The sequence below is a fragment of the Schistocerca cancellata genome, chromosome 3 (assembly GCF_023864275.1).
Source record: "Schistocerca cancellata isolate TAMUIC-IGC-003103 chromosome 3, iqSchCanc2.1, whole genome shotgun sequence".
Classification (NCBI taxonomy): domain Eukaryota; kingdom Metazoa; phylum Arthropoda; class Insecta; order Orthoptera; family Acrididae; genus Schistocerca; species Schistocerca cancellata.
The window spans coordinates 918010075-918033504 of record NC_064628.1 but is presented as its reverse complement, the minus strand read 5'-3'; the positions used below and the strand labels follow the sequence as shown (position 1 = coordinate 918033504).

At 44.0% G+C, this 23430-nt stretch overlaps 1 protein-coding gene across 1 annotated transcript in view; it reads right to left on the bottom strand.

Annotated features, from left to right (window-relative positions):
- The window catches only part of LOC126176649 (arylsulfatase I-like), a 79188-nt gene extending 60287 nt beyond the window's left edge, over positions 1 to 18901 (bottom strand). The window contains exons 1-3 of the mRNA XM_049923807.1: positions 18794 to 18901; positions 8190 to 8349; positions 3663 to 3886 (exon numbers count right to left, since the gene is read on the bottom strand). Coding sequence (XP_049779764.1) covers positions 3663 to 3886; positions 8190 to 8349; positions 18794 to 18901 — 492 coding nt within the window. The remainder of the gene's footprint in view (positions 1 to 3662; positions 3887 to 8189; positions 8350 to 18793) is intronic.
- Positions 18902 to 23430: the final 4529 nt, after the last annotated feature.

Genomic DNA, 23430 nt, shown 5'->3' with positions numbered 1-23430 from the left:
GACACGTTGTCGAAGGTTTCGGGTAATTTCATTCAGAGACTACGCCATATTATTGCTACGCATGGTGGATATGTGGAAAATATCGTACTATAGAGTTTCCCAGACCGCAGCGCCATCTGTTGTTGAATATTGTAACTACTGTAATTTCGAAAGTTTTCTGCCTGAAAATGTACTGTTGTCCCAAGCATATTCCAACAAACGGTGAATTTCTATCGCTGCTCGTTTAGTTTTTATTGCCGTTTCAAATATACCGGTCATTTTTTAAACACCCTGTATATACTGACATAAAACATTTATTCTTATTGAATAATTGTATTACTTTTCATTCTATTGCTTCACTAAGTTACTATTTCAGAATGAGGGCGCATTCCATTAAACTGTGTGTAATACAGAAAAAAACTGTGGTCAAGTATGTCATTGCCAACAAAAAGTAATTAATAATTACGTTAGGAATATGTTTGTCAGTTATACGTCATCTTCCCTCGCCATATTGTATATTTTTCATTTTTTATAACGAGAGTTGAATCTATAACTCTATTTACAAAGATTACGTTGACGGTTTTTGGTAGTTACACCTCCTTCACTTTATCATCTGCATTTAGCTATGAAGTTGTTATCATCAATGTCGGTGAAAAAATTTCCACATTTGTATTTAACTCTTCAAATAAAGTGATGTCAATGTAGTTTTTGAAAATTAAGCTGGAGCTGCGAAACGCGTTGGACTAAAACAATATAATAAGAAATAAGGCGTAGTCAACTGAAAAGGAGACAGACGGAATAAAAGTAATTTCCATATCTGCCAATAAATTTATCCCAGAATAACACTGTCAATGTCTTCACGGAAAAATGTTTGTGGTTGACTATGGAGTCATGATTGTAACCAGGCTTGCATCTCTTCGCCCGAATCAAATTTACGGCCTCCATTAGCTGTCTTCAGGGATCCAAAAACTTCTGCAGTGCACTCGGAAAAGAGCCTTTCAACCGTATGGGCCCGTCTGGAAAGCCACCCACGCGGACTGATATTGCGAGCTACCGGATACCACCGCCCATCACAGCATCGTTCTGTTATGAGACCTTTGGTGCATCGTGCGGAAGCCACTTCAGAGCCAGAAAACCTGTCAAAGGATTGAGCCATTTGCGAAGAGTGATATAAAACGCCTACAGTGAATCCCGCCACCAATTTCACCAAAGACTTCAAGAAATCTTTCGTGTTTACGGTTTGTGAGTGAATAGTCGGAAAGATTAGCCGACCCCTAAATGGGAGTAAAATCGATTCGGTTTCAGGTCTCCTACAAGAACTTACGAGACCTGTGAAAGATCACGTAGGCCTCAGAACGCAGGTACATACAAAATCACGCACTGGTGTGGAGACTCATACGCCGAGCAAATTACACGCACAATTCAACAGTGCCGTATAGGGTACTGGAGATATTACCACCTACGACTCTCATTGGGGAGAACGAAGGTTGAAACACAGTTCCAAACTTCCTGATTTACATTTTCAGTGATTTCCCTAAATCAATTCACGCAAATGCCGGGATGCTTCCTTCACAAGGACACGGCCGACTTCCTTCCCCATGCTTCCCTTCTCCAATGCGACCTCGCTGTTTGGTCCCATTCCCCAAATCAACCAACCAGCAAACCACAGACGGTATCCTAAGCAATCAGCGGCCGCAGGACATGATTTAAAAACAGGCAGCGAATTACAATCCAAGAAACATCTGTGCGAAGAAAACTGATGAAAATTCCTATGAACAGTGAACTGTAGTGCGAAGCCTAGGCTCACAACAGACCAAGCTAGCTGCCAGAACTGGGAAAGGCTATTGAGACATGGAACGGGAAAGTCCGCTGTCTGAGTTATCTCATCATCAGCACTCAGGCGCGCCTATACTCGTCATCAGCGCTCAGGGGCAGGCAAGCGGGTGCGACTAGACTCGTCAACAGTGCTCAGGGGCTGGCAAGTGGGTGCGACTCAACTCATCAACAGTGCTCAGGGGCCGGTAAGCGGGTGCGACTTAACTCGTCATTAGCGCTCAGGGGTCAGCAAGCGGGTGCGACTCAACTCATCATCAGCACTCAGGGGCCGGCAAGCGGGTGCGACTCAACTCGTCAACAGCGCTCAGGGGCTGGCAAGCAGGTGCGACTCAACTTGTCATCAGTGCTCAGGGGCCGGCAAGCTGGTGCGACTCAACTCGTCAACAGCACTCAGGGGCCAGCAAGCGGGTGCGACTCAACTCATCATCAGCGCTCAGGGGCCAGCAAGCGGGTGCGACTCAACTCGTCAACAGTGCTCAGGGGCTGGCAAGCGGGTGCAACTCAACTCGTCAACAGCGCTCAGGGGCCGGCAAGCGGGTGCAACTCAACTCGTCATCAGCGCTCAGGGACCGGCGAGTGGGTGTGACTAAACTCGTCATCAGCGCTCAGGGCCTGGCAAGTGAGTGCGACTCAACTCGTCAACAGTGCTCAGGGGCCGGTAAGCGGGTGCGACATAACTCATCATTAGCACTCAGGGGCCGGCAAGCAGGTGCGAATCAACTTGTCAACAGTGCTCAGGGGCCGGTAAGCGGGTGCGATTTAACTCGTCATTAGCGCTCAGGGGCCGGCAAGCGGGTGCGACTCAACTCATCATCAGCGCTCAGGGCCTGGCAAGCGGGTGCAACTAAACTCGTCAACAGCGCTCAGGGACCGGCAAGCGGGTGCGACTCAACTCATCAACAGCGCTCAGGGGCTGGCAAGCGGGTGCGACTCAACTCGTCATCAGTGCTCAGGGGCCGGCAAGCGGGTGCGACTCAACTCGTCAACAGCGCTCAGGGGCCGGCAAGCGGGTGCGACTCAACTCGTCATCAGCGCTCAGGGGCCAGCAAGCGGGTGCGACTCAACTCGTCAACAGTGCTCAGGGGCCGGCAAGCGGGTGCAACTCAACTCGTCACCAGCGCTCAGGGGCCGACGAGTGGGTGCGACTCAACTTGTCATCAGCGCTCAGGGGCCGGCAAGCGGGTGCAACTAAACTCGTCCACAGCGCTCAGGGGCCGGCAAGCGGGTGCGACTCAACTCGTCACCAGCGCTCAGGGGCCGACGAGTGGGTGCGACTCAACTCGTCATCAGCGCTCAGGGCCTGGCAAGCGGGTGCAACTAAACTCGTCAACAGCGCTCAGGGGCCGGCAAGCGGGTGCGACTCAACTCGTCATCAGCACTCAGGGGCCGGCAAGCGGGTGCGACTCAACTCGTCAACAGCGCTCAGGGGCTGGCAAGTGGGTGCGACTCAACACGTCATCAGCGCTCAGTGGCCAGCAAGTGGGTGCGACTCAACTCGTCAACAGTGCTCAGGGGCCGGCAAGTGGGTGCGACTCAACTCATCAACAGCGCCCAGGGGCCGGCAAGCGGGTGCGCCTCAACTCGTCAACAGCGCTCAGGGGAAAACCGGCGGCCGCGACTATACTCGTCATTAGCACTCAGGGAGCGGCACGCAGCATGACGAGTTATCTCGTCAACAGCAGTCGAAGGGTTAAATGGGCAAATAGATTATGGGGCAGAGTTGTAAAACAAGCGACCGAGAGCTGAAACCACTTGACGGGACCGGTACTCGATAGATTTTTAGCTGTATATGATAAACATTCGTGGCAGAGTTGTAATAGTAATGGTAATAGTAAGATGGATCTTACGCCAGACTGAATTACGAAGTCGTAGTAGCCGACCATGCCGTTCCAGTAGCCGAAGTGTGTGTCGAACCCGCGGTATGCCGGAGTGTAGTTCTTGGCGTGGTAGCCGAGGTGCCACTTGCCGATAGCCCTGGTGACGTAGCCCAAGTCCTGCAGGTACTGCGGCAGGATCTTGCCTGGTGGCAGGGCGCTCAGGTCAGTGGCTCCTATCACGTGGGCCTGCATACCTGTCGACAAGTTAACAAGATTCGTCATGTAACACAGCAGCGGTGACACAAAATATTTGCGTGCTATTTCCATTTTGTAAAATCATCTTGTCGTATTTAGTTGCATGTGAGCGACAGACATAAATGAACGTAAAGTCCTACATAGGGAAAGTACGGACAACTGGTTGGCGCCGGGAATTTTGCGTTGATAATGCTGCTGCTAATACGCTGATCACATCAGTATACAGTGATAGCCGAAACGGTATCACCACAACCCACCGCGGCACTGGATGCTGTCTTAGTAAGCGTAGCAGACAAGGAAGGAGATCACCCTAACGCAGATGTGGGCTGCAAATGGGAAACCCATTGAGATAAGCGATTTTGACAAAGGGCTGATTATTATTATGGTGCCTCTGAACGAGTATCTTGAAAACTGTGAAGCTGGTAGAATGTTCACATGCTACTGAGAATCTACGGGAAGACGGAGAAGGACAGTGAAACTACCGTTAGGCGTTAAATGGTTGGACGTCCAACGACTCTTCACAGAACGTGGGTCCGGTGGCTTGTCTGCTCTGTATAGTAGGATAGGTGGTGCCCACGGCATCTAGACCGAAACAGCACACTGCTGCTGCACACACAAGTATTTCCGGAACACACCGTTCCTAAGTACACGGTTGAACATGCAGCTCCGCAGCAGACCACCCCTATGTGTTCACATGTTGACCCAACGACATCATCAGTTACGATTACAATGAACACGGGAGCATCGGGATTCGACCGTCAGTCAATGGAAACATGTTGGCTCTTCGGATGAATCACGTTTTTTTTTTCCTACACTAGGTCACTGGTCGTCTCCACAAACGCCGTCATTTGTGTGAACAGACACTCGAAACCTGCACCGCGACACGGCCACACGCTCGTGGTAGCGGTATTATGCTATGGGAGACATTCTCCTGCGGTCGTGGGACATGTGGTAGTAATGGAAGATAAGACTACAGCTACGAACTACCTGTATCCCTTCATGCCTGATGTCTTCAACTACGGCGATATCATGTTTCATCAGTGTAATCGTCTGTGTCTCGGAGCCAGAAGACTGCTTCAATGGTTTGAGGATTATTGTGGTGAACTCACGTTGTTGGCGACTACATTAGCCTGATGTAAATCATATTGAATCCATCATTGTTGCTATCGGGCACCATCATCGCGTGCACAATTCAGCAGTCTGTTATTTACGCGAATTAATTTAACTGTGCGTAGACATTTAATGCCATGTACCTCCACAAACCTTCCCACAAATTGTCAGATTCCTGAGACGCAAAATCAATGGTGTATTTCTTTCCGAAGACGAAGAAACAGGCTACTAAGCAGCTGGTCATAATGTTCTGGTTCATCAGTGTATGTTAACCGTTTCTCTTAGTGAATCGAGCTCACTTTGTAATTAACTTGAAACTAGTCTCGAATCCGCAGAGATAAAAATGTTATCAAAACGGGTCGAGAAACATAGTTCGCGGCGAACATAAATCCTAGGTTTCATGCTACTATAATTTATTTACAGCGACGGTGATAGATAGTGTTTCTGCATCGTATTCGAATATCTGGTGCTGTTACGGGTGTCCTCAAATTAATAAAAATCAAATGGCTCTGAGTACTATGAGACTTAACATCTGTGGTCATCAGTCGCCTAGAACTTAGAACTACTTAAACTTAACTAACCTAAGGACATCACACACATCCATGCCCGAGTCAGGATTCGAACCTGCGACTGTAGCGTTCGCGCAGTTCCAGACTGAAGCACCTACCGAGCGAGGTGGCGCAGTGGTTAGCACACTGGACTCGCATTCAGGAGGACGACGGTTCAATCCCGTCTCCAGCCATCCTGATTTAGGTTTTCCGTGATTTCCCTAAATCATTTCAGGCAAATGCCGGGATGGTTCCTTTGAAAGGGCACGGTCGATTTCCTTCCCAATCCTTCCCTAACCCGAGCTTGCGCTCCGTCTCTAATGACCTCGTTGTCGACGGGACGTTAAACATTACCCATTACCCCCATTGAAGCACCTAGAACCGCTCGGCCACCTCAGATTAAGCATTCGAGCCTTCAGCAACAGCATCAGAAGAAGGTAACAAGTGTTAGGTCTTAAACCATAGATTTTCTAATAAAAAATTTGCAAGGTAGGAATAGGACTCATGCTCTCATGGTACTGTACAAACATAACACTAGAACACTAAAGGAACAAAAAGCTCAAAATGCAGCTAAGCCCTCGTAAATTTTACTAAATACTTCATTAAAAGGAAGTCATATGTAGGTCACGCATTAGTTAATTCCACTCACTGGATCTCCAATCGTATGTCACATACCAAATGAAGTACGAAATGTCCTGTTTTATACCTTACTGCAATCGTAAATTTATGAGGCTTTAGTAATCTAGGCCAACGTCCTTGCTGCACTGGTAACACCGGTTCACGACAGACCACTGAAGTTAAGCTCTGTTGCGCCTGGCTAGCACTTGGATGGGTCACCAGCCGGATTTGTCGAGCGCTATTGGCAAGCGGGGTGCATTCAGCCCTTGTGAGGTCAACTGAGGATCGGCTTGATTGAGAAGTACCGGCTCCGGTCACGAAAACTTACAACGGTCGGAGGGCGGTGTGCTGACCACATCCCCTCCATATCCGCATCCATTGACGCTTATCGGCTGGGGATGACTCGGTGGTCGGTCCGCACAGTTGGGCTTTCCGAGACCTGTACGGACGGAGAGTGGTCTAGGGTTAGTTGTGTTTAGAAACAGTTCATCCATCCCGGGAATCAAGGAAGTCGATGACCTTGCCTGTTGTCGACATTGATACTGGCAACATATCGGACCCGAAAATTTAAGGGCAGTTTTAATTTCGGAGTTGGATAAGAAATGATAAAAGAAACATTTTAGTTTTATATAATTATAAATTAACAAGATTCAAATTTTTTCTTTGCCTTGTACTCTGAAACCTTCTTGACAAATTTCATGACTCCAGGCCAATGGGAAATGTCATAGAGATTTTGATGCTGAATTTCCAAGTATCGAAGTATGTCACCTAAATGACAGTAAATTTTTATTGCACTGACTTGAAAGCTTCAATTTTTCCACCGCCAAGGGACTGTAGTATGTAGCACAGATTTCATCTATCCGTTCCAGACAAAAAAGTTTTTTAACAGACAGACAGACAGGAAAGTGATTTTATAAGGATTCCGCTTTTACCGAATAAGGCACGGAACCTTTAAAATTACAGCTGTAGAAGAAACATCAGAATTCTGGAATAACTTCCTTGTTGGGAAATTTACAAGACACAATCCATTTAACACTACAGAAACCATTCTCTTCCGGCAACAAGGTTTAGCTAAGACATCAGATATTAAAAGTCCTGCTGTAAAGTGTCTTATTACAGATCTTTCGTAAACCTTCATTTATTATCAATGCAGAGTACTGTACTAATGAACGACTGAAATAGTCATCCGTTCAATTCCGGTTGCAGGTTGTCTTTCTAACGGCTTCTAGGGCAACAAAAGAATTATATTCACTATGGGACTTAACACCTGAGGGCATCAGTCCCCTAGACTTAGAACTACTTAAACAAACTATGGACATAAAACGCACCCATGCCCGAGGCAGGGTTAGAATCTGCGACCGTAGCCGCCGCGCGGTTCCGGACGGAAGTGCCTAGAACCGTTCGGCCACCGCGGCCGGCTACGTTACTAGTTTAAGGCCATAAGGACGTATTAAAGTTAGAAGGTGCGTATCTATCTCGAGGCATCATTACCCAAGCCGCGCAAATTACCCAAATTATATACGCACAGTATTTCAGAATGAGAGCCTTTTGTGAGTTCCTACAAAATCCAAATATTTTCTCAACCGTTTTCGAAGGTTTTTCTCGTTAGCACCCCATACAACATAATGAGGAGGGAAAAGTCTTATCGCTGTCTATATTTTCGCTGATAACGCATTAAAACTTCAGCATCAGGCAAGATGTTTCAATTTATTATTTCTTTATTCGCTCCACATTCTTCAGACAGTACCTACATACACTACTGAATGTACATGCAAAACATTATCATTGTACGCCACTTATATTCAGGAGATATCACGTCATAAACATTTAGATGAGTAAATAACTTGCTTTTCTTAAAAGGGAGCGCAGTTCATAGAGCCTATAATCATAAAGTTTGACGTTTTACTCTGTGAATGAGAGTTCCATTCCTTAAAGACTTGGTAATATGGATGGGGAGCGTGGTGGACTGGGAATGTGGAGGGGGGGGGGGGCGGCATTCCTACTTAAGAAGGTATGGTACTCTTACCTGTGCGAATGGGGTACTTCCCAGTCATGAGAGCTGCTCTCGATGGAGTACACACTGGTTGTACGTAGTGGCTGTTGAGGATCACACCGTGATACGCCAGAGCGTCGATATTTGGCGTCGGGATCTGATCCGACCCGTGGAAGCTCACGTCGTTCCATCCCTGCAACCAATTTCTATTGATATCCACATGTTCAGGTAGGTAGAAGAAATGCAACGTTCTAACCGCTTTCAAACGTGATACACAGCCCAAGAATAGGTAGTAAACCGTGTTCAATACATAAGGCTGAAAAGTACTTCAGCATGTTCCGATAGAAACAAAAGTAGGCCTTAGCATCTACTGCATTTAGCGTCATACTAGTTAACCTTATTTCTGACGATCTGGTCAATTTTTATGTTCAACGAACACGATACATCATCAACAGTTGAAGCTGCTATAACACGTTTAGCGAGACATAGTTCATTTCATGAATACTCGGCGCTGTCTGAAAAGTTGTTCATGATGGACAATTTACTTCTGCAATTCACCTGATGGCAGTTTGTTTCTGTTGTTGTGGTCTTCAGTCCGGAGACAGTTTTGATGTAGCTTTCCATGCTACTCTATTCTGTGATAGCGTCTTCATCTCCGAATAACTACTGCAACTTACATCCTTCAGAATTTGATTACTGTATTCATCTCTTGGTATCGCTCTACGATTATTTCCCCCACACTTCTCTCCAGTACTAAACTGGTGACGCCTTGATAGCTCAGAAAATGTCCTATCAACTTCCTTCTTGTAGTCAAGTTGTGCCATAGAATTCTTGTACTCCAAATTCTATCAGTACTTTCTCATAAGTTACGTGACCGACCCATCTAATATTCAACACTCTTCTGTAACACCACATTTAGAAAGTTTCTATTCTCTTTTTTTCTCTACTGTTTATCGTCCATATTTCACTTTCTTACATGGTTACACTCCAGACAAATACCTTCAGAAAAGACTTCCTAAATTAAGTTAAATCTATATTCAATCTTAACAAATGTCTCTTGTTCAGAAATATTTTTCTTGCGTGTGCCAGACTACATTTTACATCCCCTTTGTTTCGGCCATCATCATTTATTTTGCTGCTAAATAGCTAAATTCAGCCACTACTTTGTCTCGTTTCCTATCTCATTTCCTTACCATTATCTGAATTAATTCAAATACATTCCGTTACTCCGGTTTTGCTTTTGTTGATGTTCATCTTATATCCTTCTTTCAAGACATTGCCCATTCCGTTTAATTGCTCTTCTAAGTTCTTTGCTGTCTCTGACAGAGTTACAATGCCTTCTCCCTGAACTTTAACTCCTACTCCAAATTTTTCCTTTGTTTCTTTCACTGTTTGTTCAATGTACATATTGAATAACATCGGGGATTGGCTACAATCCTGTCTCACACCCTTCTCAACCACTGCTTCCCTTCCATGTCTTTCCACTATTAGAACAGCTGTCTCGTTTCTCTATAAGTTTTAAATATCCTTTCGCTCCATCTGTTTTACCCTGCAGCCTTCAGAATTTGAAAGGGGGTATTCTGTCATCATTGCCAAAGTTTACAAATGCTATAAATTTAGGTATGCCTTTCCTTAATCTATATTCGAAGATAGGTCGAGTGTTGTTGTTGTTGTTGTTGTTGTGGTCTTCAGTCCTGAGACTGGTTTGATGCAGCTCTCCATGCTACCCTATCCTCTGCAAGTTTCTTCATCTCCCAGTACCTACTGCAACCTACATCCTTCTGAATCTGCTTAGTGTATTCATCTCTTGGTCTCCCTCTACGATTTTTACCCTCCACACTGCCGTCCAATGCTAAATTTGTGATCCCTTGATGCCTCAGAACATGTCCTACCAACCGGTCCCCTCTTCTCGTCAAGTTGTGCCACAAATTCCTCTTCTCCCCAATTCCATTCAATACCTCCTCATCAGTTATGTGACCTACCCATCTAATCTTCAGCATTCTTCTGTAGCACCACATTTCAAAAGCTTCTATTCTCTTCTTGTCCAAACTATTTACCGTCCATGTTTCACTTCCATACATGGCTACACTCCATACAAATACTTTCAGAAACGACTTCCTGACACTTAAATCTATACTCGATGTTAACAAATTTCTCTTCTTCAGAAACGCTTTCCTTGCCATTGCCAGTCTACATTTTATATCTTCTCTACTTCGACCATCATCAGTTATTTTGCTCCCCAAATAGCAAAACACCTTTACTACTTTAAGTGTCTCATTTCCTAATCTAATTCCCTCAGCATTACCTGTCTTCAACTGCCCTTCCAAGTCCTTTGCTGTCTCTGACAGAATTACAATGTCATCGGCGAACCTCAAAGATTTTACTTCTTCTCCATGGACTATAATACCTACTCCGAATTTTTCTTTTGTTTCCTTTACTGCTTGCTCAATAAACAGACTGAATAACATTGGGGAGAGGTTACAACTCTGTCTCACTCCCTTCCCAACCACTGCTTGTCTTTCATGCCCCTCGACTCTTATAACTGCCATCAGGTTCCTGTACAAATTGTAAATAGCCTTTCGCTCCCTGTATTTTACCTCTGCCACCTTTAGAATGTGATAGGTCGAGGTGTTCCCATATTTCTCCTCAGTCCAAACTGATCTTCTGCGATGTCGATTTCCACCTGTTTTTCCATTTTTCTATAAAGAATTCGTGTTGGTATTTCGCCACCAAGATTTAATAAACTGATAGTTCGCTAACTTTTACTGCTCTCAGCAAGTGCTTTCTTTGGAATTGGAATTACTACGTTCTTCTTGAAGTCAGAGTGTATTTCGTCTGTTTCATACATCTTGTACATCAAATACAAGAGTTTTGTCATGGCTGGCCCTCCCAAGGCTGTCAGTAGATCTGATAGAATAACGTCTACTCCAAGGGTATGTTTAGGCTTTGACCTGTCAAATTCGTCTCACAGTCTCATGTCTCCCATCTCATCTTTATCAACGTCGATTTCCCTTCCTATAATATTGCTTTCAAGTTCATATCCCTTGTATAGAATCTCAGTATACTCCTTCCACCTTCAGCTTTCCCTTCTTTGCTTAGGACTGATTTTCCGTCTGAGCTCTTGATATTCATCCAGTAGCCGGTATCTGTCTTTCCCCTAGTGACATATGCTTCTAAATCCTTACATTTGCCCTAAAACAAATCCCTCTTAGCCATTTTGCACTTCGTGTGAATCTCATTTTTAGAATTATTGTACTCACTTCCGCCTGCTTCCTTTGCCGTATTTTTAAATTTTACACTTTCATCAATGAAATTCAGTATCTCTTGTGTCATCCAAGGATTTCTACTAGACCTCGTCTTTTTACCTACTTGATCCTTTGCTGCCTTCAATATTTCACCTCTCAAAGTCACCCATTCTTCTTCTACTGTATTTCTTTCCACCGTTCTTGTCAATCGTTCCCTAATGCTCTCTCTGAAACTCTCTACAATCTCTGGTTCTTTCAGTTTATTCAGGTCCCACCTCCTTCAATTCCTACATTTTTGTAGTTTCTTCCGTTTCAATCTACAGTTATTAACCAATAAATTGTGGTCAGCGTCCACATATATCCCTGGAAATGTCTTATAATTCAAAATCTGATTCCTAAATCTCTGTCTAACATATGAACCGTCTGAAACCTTCCGGTGTCTCGACGTCTCTTTGACGTTTACTACCTTCTTTCATGATTCGTAAACTAAGGGTCGGCTACGATTAAATTATGCTCAGTGTCAAATTCTACCTGGCGACTTCCTCTTCCATTCCTTTCCACCAGTTCTTATTCATCTACTGTTTTTCCTTCTCTGCGTTTTTCTACTATCGTATTCCAGCACCCTATCGAAATTATATTTTCGTATCCGTTAACCAGCTGAATAATTTCTTTTATCTCATCGAACACTTCTTCAATCTCTTCATCATCTGCGGAGCTAGGTGGCATTTTAACTTGTGCTAATGTGGCAGGCTTCGTCTTTGTGTATCTTGGTTACGACAATGTGCTGTATATATTATCCGCATTCCTGGTTTCTTATTCATTATTAAATCCACTCCTGCATGTCTTTGTATTTATAAGCCTGTCTACACCTGACCAGAACTCGTTTTTCTCCTATCACCGAACTTTACTATCACTGTATCTAATTTCAAGCTACCCACTTACCCCTTTAAATTTTCTAACCTACATGGCCGATTAAGGGATCCAACATTCCATGCTTCGATCCGAAGAATATCAGTTGTGTTTCTCCTGATGACGACCTCCTGAGTAGTCCCCGCTCGGAGATCCGAATGGGGGACTATTTTACCTCCGGAATATTTTACCCAAGATGACGCCATCATCATTTAACCATACAGTAGACATACATGTGCTCGGGAAAAATTATGACTGTAGTTTCCCCTTGCTTTCAGCCGTTAGCATTACTAGCACAGGAAGGCCGTTTTGGTTGACGTTACAAGGCCAGAGCAGTCATTCATCCACACTGTTGCCCCTGCAGCTACTGAAAAGGCTGATGCCCATTTTCAGGAGCTACCCGTTTGTCTGGTTGCACCTACGGTACGGCTTTTTTTATCGCTGGGCCACGCAAGCCAGCCAGCTAAAGGAAAGGTAAATGGTTCTTGGGAGTTGGGAATAGCAGTTCTTCGTCTCTAATGCACAGGAAAGCTTTCACCTCCAGATAAGGTGCATATATAAATTATACAAAAGACAACCAGCAACAGGAATTCTGTACATGGTATACAGTATATTTTTATTCGCACTCTATTATAGTATTTCAACATGAAAGTGGATGTTCTTCATACGCGGATATGACTACACTGGTCAACTACAAGCCACAGTTTTAACCACCTGCCACCGTGGTTGCTGCAGAGACCTAGAGTAATTTTAGATTTAGTGCAGTACAGGAGAGTCTGCACTCCTGGATATGTTTCTAATACGAGGGCAGTTCAATAAGTAATGCAACACATTTTTTTCTGAAACAGGGGTTGTTTTAGTCAGCATTGAAATACACCAGGTTATTCCCCAATCTTTTAGCTACACAACACTATTTTTCAACGTAATCTCCATTCAATGCTACGGCCTTACGCCACCTTGAAATGAGGGCCTGTATGCCTGCACGGTACCATTCCACTGGTCGATGTCGGAGCCAACGTCGTACTGCATCAATAACTTCTTCATCATCCGCGTAGTGCCTCCCACGGATTGCGTCCTTCATTGGGCCAAACATAAGGAAATCCGACGGTGCGAGATCGGGGCTGTAGGGTGCATGAGGAAGAACAGTCCACTGAAGTTTTGTGAGCTCCTCTCGGGTGCGAAGACTTGTGTGAGGTCTTGCGTTGTCATGAAGAAGGAGAAGTTCGTTCAGATTTTTGTGCCTACGAACACGCTGAAGTCGTTCTTCAATTTCTGAAGAGTAGCACAATACACTTCAGAGTTGATCGTTTGACCATGGGGAAGGACACCGAACTGAATAACCCCTTCAGCGTCCCAGAAGACTGTAACCATGACTTTACCGGCTGAGGGTATGGCTTTAAACTTTTTCTTGGTAGGCGAGTGGATGCGGCGCCACTCCATTGATTGCCGTTTTGTTTCAGGTTCGAAGTGATGAACCCATGTTTCATCGCCTGTAACAATCTTTGACAAGAAATTGTCACCCTCAGCCACATGACGAGCAAGCAATTCCGCACAGATGGTTCTCCTTTGCTCTTTATGGTGTTCGGTTAGACAACGAGGGACCCAGCGGGAACAAACCTTTGAATATCCCAACTGGTGAACAATTGTGACAGCACTACCAACAGAGATGTCAAGTTGAGCACTGAGTTGTTTGATGGTGATCCGTCGATCATCTCGAACGAGTGTGTTCGCACGCTCCGCCATTGCAGCAGTCACAGCTGTGCACGGCCGGCCCGCACGCGGGAGATCAGACAGTCTTGCTTGACCTTGCGGCGATGATGACACACGCTTTGCCCAACGACTCACCGTGCTTTTGTCCACTGCCAGATCACCGTAGACATTCTGCAAGCGCCTATGAATATCTGAGATGCCCTGGTTTTCCGCCAAAAGAAACTCGATCACTGCCCGTTGTTTGCGACGCACATCCGTTACAAACGCCACTTTAACAGCTCCGTACAGCGCCGCCACCTGTCGGAAGTCAATGAAACTATACGAGACGAAGCGGGAATGTTTGAAAATATCCCACAAGAAATTTCCGGTTTTTTCAACCAAAATTGGCCGAGAAAAAAAATGTGTTGCATTACTTATTGAACTGCCCTCGTACATTGTTCTGTGACATTTTAAATGAGCACCACAACTGTGTCGCTGGATTTACGGAAGATTCTAAACAGGAGAACGCCGTTTGCTGCTCTGATGTTTTTCCTGATCGTGTCGTCCAGTTCCGTTTGGCTTAACAGTTCACTGTATTCGACGCGGAATTATACGCCATATTGCGGGTACTGGAGCGGATGATACGTGTTGCGTGTGCTACATTCCTTGTCTGTTCCGACTCCCTGAATGTCCTTCCTCTCTACAACGCTTGCACGCGGACGATAATGTAGCCCAGAATATCCAGGACACTCTCTTCCGATCTTAAAGGCACAGGGAGGAGGTGTCTTGGTTTTCTGCTGGCTGCAAAGGCACATGCGTATAGTGACATAGTGACGCGCAAACGAACGCGGTGGGAGTTATCGGGTTTTGTGATACGTCGAACTTATTTCCTACGATCTTAGGTAGATGTTCTTAATGGGTCAACAGGGTACTGGGTCACTCATGATTTTGTAAGTGGTCAGCCAGTCGTATTTCCCTGTGGCGTTGTTTTCAGCTCCCCTGCCGTTTTAGTTATGTTTCAATCCCAAGTATAGCACCTTTCCCCCTTTCTCCATTTTCTTAAGGTGTGTCAGGTATAGTGATTGTGTGCACCAACACGAGTGAGGTAGGAGCTATTGAATGTCATTTTGTACCTTTGCTCCTCACTATCTAGTAACATATTTAGCCACTCATCCATCCTTTTTTTTTTTTTTTAATATTTTTGATGGGGCTCGCCGTTGAGCGCCCGTACGCAGCGAAAATACACACACGCACACACACTATGCAGCCACAAAAAATGTAAACGTATTCCAGAATGAGATTTTCATTCTGCAGCGGAGTGTGCGCTGATATGAAACTTCCTGGTAGATTAAAACTGTGTGCCCGATCGAGTTCGAGTCTCGGTCCGGCACACAGTTTCAAACTGCCAGGAAGTATCAATGTAAACGAATTGATTGTCAAGTCTTAGCTGCTGAATTTGAAAATTAAATCAATTTTCGGCAATCGGGCTCAGTTGCCTTTAGACACACTAGTCTCTATCCACCGAAATATCTTAAAACGTAGTACAGTGGTTATTCTTTTGTCGCATAATTTATATATAACGGAAACATTAAGGCGTTTAAATGGCTGAAAAATACGAGTTATTTACATGGAACTGCCACACGTGGGACAGACTGGTTAAAAATATCACGAAACGTACTCTTTGCTGTTCCCAGAACGTGAGAAACTGTGCAATACCCTTCCTTACGACTTGCTACAACGCCCGTATCTCAGAATCAGGAATCGCCGATACCAGTGCCTCCCGAGAGCGAGACGGACAAAGTCACGAACACGAAGAAGACAGTGAAGTTGTAGATATAGATGCCGTCCCAATGTTTCAAGGCCACCGTTAACAAAATGAGACAAACTTTTTGTCCCAAAGGGATTTCGACGATCTCCTTCGTGACTGCAATGGATTTTGAAGGAGTCGTTGTGTGTGGTGAAAAGCTATCCGTGCAATTACTTGCCGGCCGGAGTGGCCGAGCGGTTCTAGGCGCTACAGTCTGGAACCGCGCGACCGCTACGGTTGCAGGTTCGAGTCCTGCCTCGGGCATGGATGTGTGTTCTGTCCTTAGGTTAGTTAGGTTTAAGTAGTTCTACGTTCTAGGCGACTGATGACCTCAGAAGTTAAGTCCCATAGTGTTCAGAGCCAATTTTTGCAATTACTTATTGTTGAAGCATGAAATTGGATGCTGTGTTACATACGTCCAGCACATTTTTGTTGATTCGTAATGTGCATCAACTGTGTTCTCCCATGTAGAAGAATGGTAAAGTTAAATAGCTAGAATGAGTAAATTAGAATGTTAAAATAGGCAAATGGTAATAATAAAATTAATAAAACCAATAACTATTTTAATCTGGTCAGTAGTAGGATAACGTACACTGACGTAAAAAAAAGAAGAAAGAAACAAAAAGTTGCAGCATGAAGAAGGAGTAGTGGGACATGAACAAAAGTTGGTAGTCATGTTCTCAAATGTGAAAGATGACGTCTATTCAAATTTCACGCCAGTCGCATAAGAGTAGCGTCAGTAGTGCCAGTATGTTTGCTTTAAATATACGATGTGAGGATCGTGAGCTTGAGTTACGTTTAAGGTTGAACGTGTCGGGATGACGTTAGTCAAAAATGCTTTTAAGGCAACAAGGACGCAATTATCAACATCTCACTGAGTTTTGACGAGATCGTATAATAGGGCTACGAGAAGCAGGCTTTTCCTTCCGCTACACTCCAGAAACACTTGGCAGGAATGCAGCCACTGTAAATGACTGCTGGCACGGTGGTGATGAACGGCCCCAAGAAGACAGTACTCCGGACTGCCAGGTGAGCCAACCGAAGACCATGGTGTTCGGTGTGTGGCTCTAGCGCATCGTAATGCATCTGCAGCAGCAATTTTAGCAATAGCTGGCACCACAGTGACACAATTGTTATTTCAAGAACAGCTCCGAACCAGACACCCTGTAGCGTGCGTTTCTTGACCCCACACCACTGCCATTTGCGAGTTCAGTGGTGTCAAGCGAGAGACTATTGGAGGGCCGGTTGGAGGCCTGTTATGTTTTCTGATGAAAGCTGGTTCTCCCTCGATGACAGTGATGAAAGTGTGTTACTTACGGCTTGCAACCAACCTACCTGCGTGCTAGACACAAAGGATCTACAACTGGAGTTACGGTTTGGTGTCCGATTCCGCATGATAGCAACAGCACTGTCGTGATTATTCCACACATCCTGACTAAGAAATTGTACGGTAGTCTCATGATTTGACCTGTTGTGCTGCCATTCATGAACATCATTCGTTAGGGCGTTTTCGGATAGGGTAACACTCGCCCACATACCAATAGTGTAAACCAAAATACTGGACTACCGACATGTTAACTTGACCCGCTCGATCACCGGATCTGGCTCCAATCGAGAACATGTTGGACATAATCGAACGCCAACTGCAACTTCATCCACAAACAGCGTTAGCGACCCCTGAATTGAACGACCAAGAGTAACAGACATGGAAGCTCATACCACTAACTGACGTCAGCCACCTGTACAACAAAATGCGTGCACATTTGCATTCAACATTCTGGCAGTTACAGTGGTTATTAGTGTACCAGCATTTCTTAATTTGAATGGTTTATCTCTCGCTTACATTTACCTGTGGCCTTTCAATGTTAATCACTTAAATGTATTTCCCAGACAAATGTATTCCTGAAATTTCATTACTTTCGATTTATTTTTCGGTATCCCGAACTTTTTTCCGTCAGTGTATATTATCCGTTCTAGCTGCAAGCAACCTCTGTAGGACTTCCAGTGGAAAGAAAAATTTGGGTCTCAATATTTCGCGTAGCTATTGAGCACATTTAAAAAATTTGAATGCTGTCATAATCTACTCATTAAGAGGTAGATAATCTTACGTTGAAATGTTAACGTGGTAAGTCAAGTATTAAAGGTAGAAACACTGTATGTCTATTGAGGCAGTGAACCTCATAGCGTGTGAATTACCCAGACTAAATCCATGCAGCATTTCACCCAAAATGAGAGCACATAGTGATTTGCAACTTACAGATTTTACACATAAGTGCACATCTTCTTTAAAAACTTTCTCGATGAAAAGCCCCGCAATATAATGAAAGGAAAGAAGTTTATCACTCTGTACATTTCTGCTGTTCATTCACTAAAAATTCAGCATCAGGTGTTATGATTAAATTGATCCCTTCTTCTTGTGGCGCTGGTAAGTTCATATGGGACCAAACTGCTGAGTCCATCGATCCCTACACACTAGTTTGTCCAACTTAACTTACGCTAACACACGCACCCATGCCCGGGGGAAGACTCGAACCACCCGAGGGAGGGGCCGTGCGAACCGTGGCAAACCACCTAAGACTGCGCGGCTATCCCTTCTTTCCTGCTACATCTGTTGACACCACATTATGCACTACAGGCACCACATATATCACTGAATGAATCTGCAGAATTTTATCAATGTACGATACACAGTTTGAGAGAAATGGCGTCACAAACATTTAGATACGTGAAAAGCTCGCTTCTTTTATATTGGAGCGCAATTATTTCACACGTTAACTTATTTGTAAAGTAATAGGACGTTTGAAGTTGTTGTATAACAATGACTTACATTAATTAAAGAATTGGCGTGACGTAATTTTTATACATACACTAGAATACTCGGTAACAAATTGCATAAAGCGTTTTGTGCTGTACTGAACTTGATAGGGATTTGTTACGAGAATGAAACGACAGCCCGCTTGCAGAACTTCAGACATAGAAACTCTTACCAGGTCATCAGCGAAGATGAAGATGATGTTGGGCTGCTGTGACGCCGCTACAGCGCCTTTGGATCCCAAAACGACCAAAACCCACACGGCAGCGAGCAGCAGGCGCATTTTCTACTGCAATCAGCCAAACACAAATTGATTACGAAGCGCAGAGTTCGAATAGACTTAGCATTGGCAGCGGCAACCTAGGCGGCAGAGATTTATTGGTGTATCTGTATCACATTTTTGCACTGCAGTACTTACGAAATACGGACACCAAAGTCGATTTTATCAGAAAGTTAGGATTAAACTATTGAGTGGTCAGAAGTCAATAAGTAATGCCCTGTAACAATGCAACTGCGCAGGGAAATGTGTACGGATAACTAATAGTGAATACGCCCCCTCCGGCTGTTTCCTGACAACTTTCGCCAGTAATCTCCACAAACGCCAAACAGCGCAACTAACAGTCACACAAAACGTCACTCTTGACGTTTCCGACGAATTAAACACAATTTGTTGACGTCCATTAACCAAGAGAAATCTGCCTCTTTCATTACACACCACTTTGTGACAAAGCTGCTTCATCGATTATGGAAGCAAAGTCGATCGAGACACCTAACGACGAACTCTTCCAATCAACTGAATATTTACGTCGGGTGAATTCCATGTTTCATACATATATTTATAACAACAGTACAATATTGTGACTCCTTGCTGATTGCACGGATGAAAAACGATCCTTCCAAAACCGTATTGTACGTTTCCTATTTCAAATGTCGGTATCAGTATAATTCAATGAAATGACTGTTTTGAAAAGTAACATTTTTAAGCAGATGATGGAAATTAATAACTCTTACAACTATAATGTAAGCGCGTCAGATCACTAAAATATAAATGAGATTATTAAGTCCTCCATAACTTCAGAAATATTACAGAATCGGGAAACTAAAGAGCAGTTTTCTAGTCAATGCAAAAAGCATTCCAGGACAGGACATTTTATACATACATCTTTAGTACTTTTAAAATTCGTAAAGAAAAAAGCTTATTTTATTTTGCTAAGCTAGCAGACAGAGTTGAGGATGTAATAATCAACTCAAAAATGGTTGCTACCACTATAATACACATCAAACAAATTTAATATTTAAAAGAAAAAGTATTTAACAGATATAAATTAAAATAGCAATAACGAATAGACAGCTGAGTTTTATTATTAAAGAGATGTCTCTTCTTTCCTTTGTGATATCACATTCCCTTAACTGCTTAGGTAAGGTGGTGTTTTTAAATAGATTTTGGTTATAATGTACGTATGCAGACTGAAGCGACACTCCAGAACTGCATGGACTATACTGGAATTCTTCTCTCCATCAGACCAAATTCAGATCGGAACCTGGCAATGGTATAATCTTGCAATCGTAGCTTCAATCTGCATATATTACACCATAGATGTCTGAGACTTCAAAAGGTCTCTCTAACCCTCTATGTTTGAGGTTCAGGTAGCGTCCCCCGTTTGATGTTAAGGTGCTGTTGCTGCACTGTTGGAAAGTCTCTGCAACACTGTTCAACTGAAGTTCAGTGTCGTATACCGAAAGGGCTGAGGTGTGAATGGGAATTTGGATTGAGGAGGGCGACGTGCTAGGGTAGTCCATGCAGTTGCCTAATACACCGTTCCTCCGTGGTGTATGGTTAACACATCTGCCTAGCGGACAGAAAGTCTGGTTCCAATACTATCCTTGATACAAATGTTCATACGTCGCTTCAGTCTACATGTATACTCGTACCTAAAAGATGTTCCAGACTTGAAAAGGTCTCTGGAACCATATAGTTTCATTGCACATTTTGTTTAGGTGCTACGCTTCACGTGAGAGTTAGCTGATGCTGTTGTAGGTCACGTAAACCAACAAAAGTTCTTCTTTCTGTGGATGCCACAAAAATGTAGGTTGGCAACAGCGTACAAACATGTTCGATTTCAATCTTGAACTGTTTCTATCAGGGTTTACAAAATAAAAGCTGATCCAATAAGACAAGTTTATTTTTCAGTATTTACCTCACAGATTGTTTTAAAACTTGGCAGCACAAGTGAACTTCGGAACCGGGGACCTGGAATCGACGGCAGCTACCAAATTATTCACACTGCGACGATAAAATCCACGAGCAGGATTTGTGGCGTACAGCCGACCGAAGTGGCCGTGCGGTTAAAGGCGCTGCAGTCTGGAACCGCAAGACCGCTACGGTCGCAGGTTCGAATCCTGCCTCGGGCATGGATGTTTGTGATGTCCTTAGGTTAGTTAGGTTTAACTAGTTCTAAGTTCTAAGGGACTAATGACCTCAGCAGTTGAGTCCCATAGTGCTCAGAGCCATTTTTTTGTGGCGTACACGTGCAATATGGCATGGGGCTCAGACTTTTTCTGTCGCTACATCCTCGAGCCTAACAACGTTCCCACGGTTCGATACGACACCCTTTTCTGTCTAGCACATGAAAACTTACTTAAATGCAACACTTGCAACGAAAACAGGGAAGTGATTGTTGAGAATTCCAAGACCACACAAGGAAATGCACTAGTGGAATCTTGTAAACTCTCAGAATATGAAAAAACAAACATATACATCTACATAAATTCTCCGATAGCCCCTGTACGGTGTGTTTCGGCGGCTTCCCTGCACCACTATTAGATATTTTCTTTCCTGTTCCAGTTGAAAATAGAGTGACGGAAAAACGACTGGCTTTATGTCTCCGTATGAGCCCCAGTTTCTCGTATTCTCACGAGCAATGTATGTTGGCGGCAGTAGAATCGTTTGACAGTCAGCTTCAAATGCCGGCTCTTTAAATTTTCTGAATAGTGTTTCTCGAAAAGAACGTCGCCTTCCCTCCAGGGATTCCCATTTAAGTTCCCAAAATAAATCCGCATCACTTACGTGTTGCTCTAAACTGCGGGTAAGAAATCTAAAAATGGTTCAGATGGCTCTGAGCACTATGGGACTTAACATCTGAGGTCATTAGTCCCCTAGAACTTAGAACTACGTCAAGCTAACCAACCTAAGGACATCACACACATCCAGGCCCAAGGCAGGATTCGAACCTGCGACCATAGCGGTCGCGCGATTCCAGACTGAAATGCCTAGAACAGCACGGCCATACGCGGCCGGGTAAGAAATCTAGCAGTCTTCCTTTGAACTGCGTCAATGTCTTCCTTCGACTTGGTGCGGATCCCAAAATTCGAGCAGTACTTGAGAATAGGTTGCACCACCGTCCTATATGCGGTCTCTTTTACAGGTGAACCGCTCTATCGACAACAAGTCCTATCACACAACAATGCATGCCAGCAGGCGATATTCGGGCAGTGTATAGGACACCATTTACAACAGCAAAAAACCTACAGCCACTATTAGACGAACTTATAGATCAAAAATTGTAGTGCCCGCAAAATGCCGTGGCCGCTAAATGTGAAACTGGCTGGGAAAGCGTGGGGAAAGCGGCAGTCGTGGGGTGTTGCTCAGAGCGCTGAAGGGTAAGTGCCGTTCTAAAATGAAGCCTACACTCACATTTTTTGTAAGTATTAAGTGGGGACCCTCTACGCCCACACTTGCATGGTGACCAATAAGAAAGATTTATTGTCACCTCACCTTACGTTAGTACCTAAAAAGAATTCCGCTGAAAATGCAGAGATTTATTTTCGCCAGGCTTCTTAACCATTTGTAACTTTCAGAGAAGCGTCATGAGCGGCGAATTTTGAGTAAAACCTCCACATCACTCTGGCTGCCATGTCAAAATTTGATTGTTTTGCCAAAACGGAGTTTCCACTGTCTCCCCTCTCTTACATGTTATGCACATAAAACTGAGAGAGAATTGTGAAACAGTGGTTTGTTAAGTTTATTAAGTGAATAGCTGAGGGAAATGAAACTTAGTAGCTTATGAAAAAGCACATCCTCGGTACAAGAAACGTGTAATGTCTTTGCATAAGTTGTTCCAAAACCCACAGCATTTATCGTTTCACCAGCTGTCGAAGGCCCTCAAAATTTCATTCTTTCGCAGAAAAAGTCTGTAGTTATTGGAATACCACGGTAGATAATGAAGTTTTACGTAATAAGGATATGGTAAAATACCCTCGTTCTTGCTTACTGCCAATTGCCAAAATCTCATTTCGATATCTGAAACCGTTTACGAAATATGAGGACTACTCTGGATATTCCACAGTGGTTTTATCACCGGCACGGCGCTATTGCAAATGAGTGTACTACATCAGATCAATTTCCTCAAGGTTGGTGACAGATAGATGCCTCTATTCAAGTCCAAACACAAATTCAATATGTCATCTAAATTTCGTAAGCAACAACATAAAAATTGACATGCACCTCAAATTTTCATTGCACACCTTTCCGATATTCGTTCAGGGTCTTATTTTCACTTAAATATCTCAGTAACTATGAGAATTAACGAAATGATGGGCACATCATCATGAACCTGACATATAAAACTATAAGCAAAGCAAAATTGAAATTTTTTACCGAATAGTCTCTGTAAAATCGTTTGAGAAAATTTTCTTGGTGCGCGCCTCGATTCTGTCATCGTTGGCCGGCCTAGAGATGGAAAACACTTATCAGCCTCCCCTTCTGGACAAAACAATGAATTCGCCCAGTGCTTTGGATAAAAACTGGTCACT